Raw genomic sequence first — 6,000 nt, 5'->3', positions numbered from 1 at the left:
CTTTCGTCTTTATATCCCACCTTATCTCCTTAAAAATATTTTTCTTTTTTTAAAAAATTTATTTCTGAGAGAGAGAGAGAGAGATAGAGAGAGAGACAGCATGAACAGGGGAGGGTCAGAGAGAGGGAGACACAGAATCTGAAACAGGCTCCAGGCTCTGAGCTGTCAGCACAGAGCCCGACGCGGGGCTCGAACCCACGAACGCTGAAATCATGACCTGAGCTGACATCGGCTGCTTAACCTACTGAGCCACCCAGGTGCCCCCGAAATATTTATTTTCTAAACCAAATCCTCCATCTCCAGAAAAAGAAAAGGGGCATCAGAATGAATCTGGTGTGTTTCAAAACCCATTTATAAAACACACAAGAAAACCTGCTTTCCTGCCTGGCTGAGTGAAACATTAATTCTTCACCTTGGCATCTCAACCTACAGCTGTAATAAGGGCCGTTATGCCCAAATAGGCCCTTAAACGGAAGACCTGCTGGGTAGAGACCCACTTTCTCAGCCCGGCTCGACTGGCGGCTGCTTTCTCTGCCAACTGACCAGGCTGAAGCAGCAGCAGGGGAGGAGGGACCGCAGGTCGGTGGGGAGGGGATCATTTTGAAAGCTCTAAATCCCTGCCAGGGAAGAAGCAGCTGCTCCTTCTTTTTCCAACATCTGTCCCATCTGTCCCCGGGGCGGCACCTCACCTTTTGGAGGCTTGAACTAGCTAAACGTGGATGTGACAAGGAAGTATTTCTGAGGGCTGGTGAATGGGAACGAGCATAACTGCCACCAAAAGTTTCTTTTATTGAGAAGAGGGTACTTGGGGCTCTTCTGGAATATAGCTATCATCTTCCTTCATTTTTTTCTGGAAAACATACAGCTTTAACTGGCAGAATCGGGATTTGTAACATCATCCAAACCAGGCTGTACGCCCTAAGGATAATATTTCCTAGCGCCCAGCGTTTTATTTTCTCCTCCAGGGGAGCCACAGGGGGCTGATTTGTGGGGCAAATAATGATACTACACCAACCATATACCACCTCTGTAGAACAAGCTGTGCGTATCTCGCACGTGTGGCGTTTGACATTTAACAGCATGTTGCTTGTATCTGACTCCCCTGTCAACACGATGATACTTCTCGAAAATAGGGACCTTATTTCTACTTTGTGATTTACCCCCTCGCATTCAGAACCGTGGCTGGAACCTGGCCGGCATGAAACAGACATTCATGAATGAATGAACGTTAACGAAGACAAAACACCCGGGATGATTCATTCCTTCCTCCGAAGACGGGAGTGGAGGGACGGGTTTGGCTGTGAACTTAGTAGCCACGGGAGGCGCACTCTCAAAGGCCAACAGCTTGGGCCCCGGGCTCCGCAGACCCGGGTCTGCAAGCGGGCGCTTAGCGCTCCGCCCCAAGCGAGGCTCCGCGCGTCTGAGACATGCCGCCCCCAGGGCACACAAGGCCACGCCCCCTTCCCGGTCATTCCCTCGGCAAAGTCCGCTCCAGGCTTCGGGGGTGGGGCCAGAAGGGCGCAGGCGCAATGGGCAGCGGAAGTAGCGACCAGGGAAATCAGAAGGAAGGGGCCTGCCTGGCTCCGCGAAGGGCACCGCGTTCCTCCTCCGTCGCCTCCTCGGGAGGGAAGCTCTCGGCGGCCGCACGTGCCTCCCAGCCCAGGCTCCTCCCCTTCCCTCCCCCAGCCCGGGAGCGGCCGCGGGCCGCTTTCCTCTCCTCCTGTGGAGATGGCGCTCGACCCCGCAGGTACGGGGGCGGGACGCGGGGGTTGCAGAGGAGTCTGGGCCCGGGTATCTGACTGTGGTCCTGCGGCTGGGGGCCGGCCTGGGAAAGGTGCCGAGCGCTGAGGTTGCACCGCTTCCGCAGACGGCTGCTCCCGCCCGCCCGGCTGGCTGCTTTAGGGTTTCTGGCGGCCCCAGCTTCTTCCCTGCGGTCTTAGGTCATCTGCCCGCTCCTTGGGGCTCCGGTTAGGTGAAAGGCCTTGGGTTTGTTGTCTAAGCTGCCGTCCGTTTGTGGCTAACAAACATTTCCTTCTTAACGCGACTGGTCTCTTCATCATTTTCGTGCTGATTCCTTTAAGTATCTGTCCACTAACTTAAAAACAACAATCCAGAGGCCCCATTGTTGTGGCAAGGGTCAGTTTCTTTAGAGAGGATCCCCAAAGTCTCGATCAGTTAGTGCTTCCAGCCCACTTGCATGTGCAGTTGTAGTTGGTTTCCCTTGAATTCCCGTCCTTACAGAAGCTTACCTGCTTTGCCTTTGCTTTAAGCTGTTTGTGTTAGAGAAGCTCACGTGCGGGATCTTTGTAGGCTCTTCATGTAAGTATAGAGGACTTGGTGTTAGAATGGTGATTGGTCTAGTCCACTCCCTTCATTTTATGAGTAGGGAAACCTCTTCATAAGGCATTGGGAGAAATAATGGCTTCAAACGTTTGAGACTCAGAAATGGAAAAGTCATTTGGTGGCTCTCCAGGAGAACGGAAAATATATGTAGCAACAGATAAAACATTTATTGAAAGCTTTATTATCAAGCTAAGTATCCTCAATTATCCAGCAATAGTATGTGGGATGGTAGACATTTTATGGTTTGGAAACTGAGGCGGAGAGAGATTAGGGACTATTCTAATTTAAAGCATAAAAGAGTTTTAGAAACACCTCGCCAGCACACCACTTTTGGGCCAGGTGATTGACTCAGACTTTATGAGGCAGTTAATAATTGATCTAGGCTTTACAGGATAATTTCCAGTGGTTGAAGTTGGAGAGGAGACGGCAGAATGAGCAAATGTCTAGGCAGTAAGGTACGCTGTGTGACGCTGAGTTGCAGAGTGTAAATGCGGGGTAAGTAAGGAAAATTAGGTTGGAAAGCAGATTGAGGCCTATTACAATTCTAGTGGTTTTGAGCTGAAAGTGACATTCAAAGTAATCTACAAATGAGGAAACAGATTCAAAGAGGTCAGATGCTTTCACAGGTCTATATTCTGAATTTAGATACATGAAATTTATATATAAAAAAAAACCTTGCTGTTTCTTACGGTCTGCTCTTAACCCACTCAATCTTCTGGTGTGCCCAAGTCCACACTGCTAACTGCTGGTAACGCCAACGCTGGACTAGAGCCCTGGTAATTTCATTTCCGGGTGCATGCTATAAACCATGCCTCCGTTGGAGTATTGATTGATTAAAACAAAAACGGGAGTGCCCATTATATGTCACAAGCATACAGTGGTTCTAGAAGAAAGAAGACAGCCCACCTCTGAGGCCCCGCCTACACTTTGCCAGATTGTGATCAACATGAAGAACATAAGCAGTGTCAAGTGGTAGGTGGTGAAAAGAGTCGGTGAAGAGCCCCATCAGGAAGGGTCCTTTGAATTGGAATCTGAAGGACAAGAGGAGGTAGTTATGTGAAGAGGTCGGGAAGAGTATGCTGGGCAGTCAGAAGTAGCAGATGCTTTAAATATTTGAGATGAGGGCCAGAGCGTGGAGGAGGTCCATAAGGAAGCATGTTGGGAAAGTAGGCGGCAGCTAGATGCTGAAGGGACCTTGAGGGCTCTGATAAGAAAGCATTTGGACTTTTCCTGATGTTATTAAAGGCCTTTGGAGGCTTGCATTCATTCATTTGTTCATTCATTTAATGTTTATTTTGAAAGAAAGAGCCTGCGTGTGAACGGGGGAGGGGCAGACAGACCGAGGGATAGAGAGAAGCCCAAGGAGGCTCCACTCTGTGAACATAGAGCCCAGTTTGGGGCTCCATCCCACGAACCACGAGATCATGTCCTGAGCCACAATCACGAATCGGTCACTCAACCTACTGAACCACCCAGGCGCCTTTGGAGGCTCTTAAAGAGCACAGTGACAGGGGCAGCTGCTTAGCTCAGTCAGTGCAGTATGCAACTCTTGAACTCGGGATTGTGAGTTTGAGCCCCACGCTGGGTATAGAGATTACTTTGAATTTAAAAAAAAATGAGGGCAGTGACACAATATAAATGATGTCTTCACTGCTCTTGCTGCAGGGGTAGCATGCGCTGTGCAGGAGTCTGAGTGGAAGCAGGGAGACAGGTTCAGAGATGGTGGCAGTGGTCCAGGCCACATACCTTAGTGGCTTGGCCTGGAGTGGGATTAGAAAAGCTGGAAAGAAATAGAAAGCTTCAGTAGATGTTTGGGAGGAGTAATTGACAGGACCTGCTGTTGCACTGACTAAAGGTGGTGAGGGAGAGGGAGGCATTAGGGATAATTTGTAGGTTTTTTACTTTAGCGACTGGGTGGCTGGTGATGGTCCCATCTAACAGTATGATCATTGGAAACTTTATAAAAGCAGGGATGGAAGCAAGATTGGAAAAGATTAGAATGGGAAGCAAGAAAGTGGAGTCACTAAGTTGGAAGTTTTGTAATATTCTTGTCTCTCTAAATTCCAGAATAAAAAGGTATTGAAGTCAGCTTTTTGTTTAAGTTCATTTGTGTTTGGTTCCTGAGTTGAAGCATAGATTCACGTTTTGCTATTTCTCTTGCTTTTTATACAGTGGTATGTGCCCACACTGAGTAGATGTGTTTCTGAGTAGATGAGTAGGTATGTCAAATGAAGTTAATACAGCAAAGTCTGTTTTCCCACTGATTTATGTCAGGTTTTTAAATTTTTAAATATTTATTTTTGAGAGAGAGAGAGAGAGAGAGTGTGTGTGTGTGTGTGTGTGTGTGTGTGTGTGAGGGAGAGGCAGAGAGAGAGAGACACAGAATCTGAAGCAGGCTCCAGGCTCTGAGCTGTTAGTATAAAGCCTTACGTGGGGCTGGAACTCTTGAACCATGAGATCATGACCTGACCGGAAGTTGGACGCTTAACCGACTGAGCCACCCACATGTCTCTGTTAGATTTTTAAAAATCTTTTTTTAAGTTTAAAAATTTTAATACAGGATAGTTGACGTAATGTTAAATTAGTTTCAGGCGTACAATATAGTGATTCAACAATTCTATACATTACTCAGTGCTCATCATGACAGATGTACTCTTAATCCCCTTCACCTATTTCACCCACCCGCCCCACCCACCTCCACTCTGGTAACCACCAGTTTCTCTGTAGTTAAGAGTCTGTTTCTGTCTCTCTCTTTTTTATTAAAAAAAATTTTTTTTAACATTTATTTATTTTTGAGAGACAGAGAGATAGAGTGTGATCAGGGGAGGGGCAGAGAGAGGGGAGACAGAATCCGAAGCAGGCACCAGGTTCTGAGCTATCAGCACAGAGCCTGACGTGGGGCTCGAACCCATGAACCGTGAGATCATAACCTGAGCTGAAGTCGGACACTTAACTGACTGAGCCACCCAGGTGTCCCTCTTTTTTTATTCATTCATTTGTTTTTTTATTCTTAAATTCTACATAGGAGTGAAAACATATGGTATTTGCCTTTCTCTGACAGACATTTTGCTTAGCATTATACTTTCTAGCTCCATCCATGTTTCAAAGGGCAAGATTTCATTCTTTTTTTAATGGCTGAATAATATTCGCCCATCATATACACACACAGAATATTATATATGTACATATATATGTTTATATGTACACCCCACATCATCTTTATCCTTTCATCTATTGATGGACACTTGGGCTGCTTCCATAATTTGGCTATTGTAAATAATGGCACTATAAATATAGGGTTGCATGTATCCCTTTAAATTAATGTTTTTGAATTTTTTGGCTGAATACCCACTACTGGATTATAGAGTAGTTCTGTTTTTAACTTTTTGAGGAAACTCTATGCTGTTTTCCACAGTGGCCTGGCCGCACGAGTTTGCGTTCCCACCACCAGTGCATGAGGGTTCCTTATTATCCATAACCTCACCAGCACTTGTGGTTTCTTGTGTTTTTGATTTTAGCCATTCTGATAGTGTGAGGTGGTATCTCATTGTAGTTTTGATTTGCATTTCCCTGATGATAAGTGATGTGGGGCATCTTTTTATGTGTCTGTAGGCCATCTGGATGTCTTCTTTGGAAAAATGTTCATTCTTCCCATTT

General features: G+C 46.5%; 1 protein-coding gene across 1 annotated transcript in view; it reads left to right on the top strand.

The window, feature by feature from the left end:
• The first annotated feature begins 1,542 nt into the window (after positions 1–1,542).
• CMC1 (C-X9-C motif containing 1) overlaps positions 1,543–6,000 on the top strand; it is a 107,050-nt gene continuing 102,592 nt past the window's right edge. Inside the window, exon 1 of the mRNA XM_039242705.1 lies at positions 1,543–1,747. Within this exon, the coding sequence (XP_039098636.1) occupies positions 1,729–1,747 (19 nt within the window). The 5' untranslated portion in view covers positions 1,543–1,728. The remainder of the gene's footprint in view (positions 1,748–6,000) is intronic.

Source organism: Hyaena hyaena, unplaced genomic scaffold (assembly GCF_003009895.1).
Source record: "Hyaena hyaena isolate Hyena2069 unplaced genomic scaffold, ASM300989v1 scaffold_216, whole genome shotgun sequence".
Taxonomy (NCBI): Eukaryota; Metazoa; Chordata; class Mammalia; order Carnivora; family Hyaenidae; genus Hyaena; species Hyaena hyaena.
Note: the sequence above shows the minus strand (reverse complement) of the source record. Positions and strands in the feature narration are given on the sequence as shown.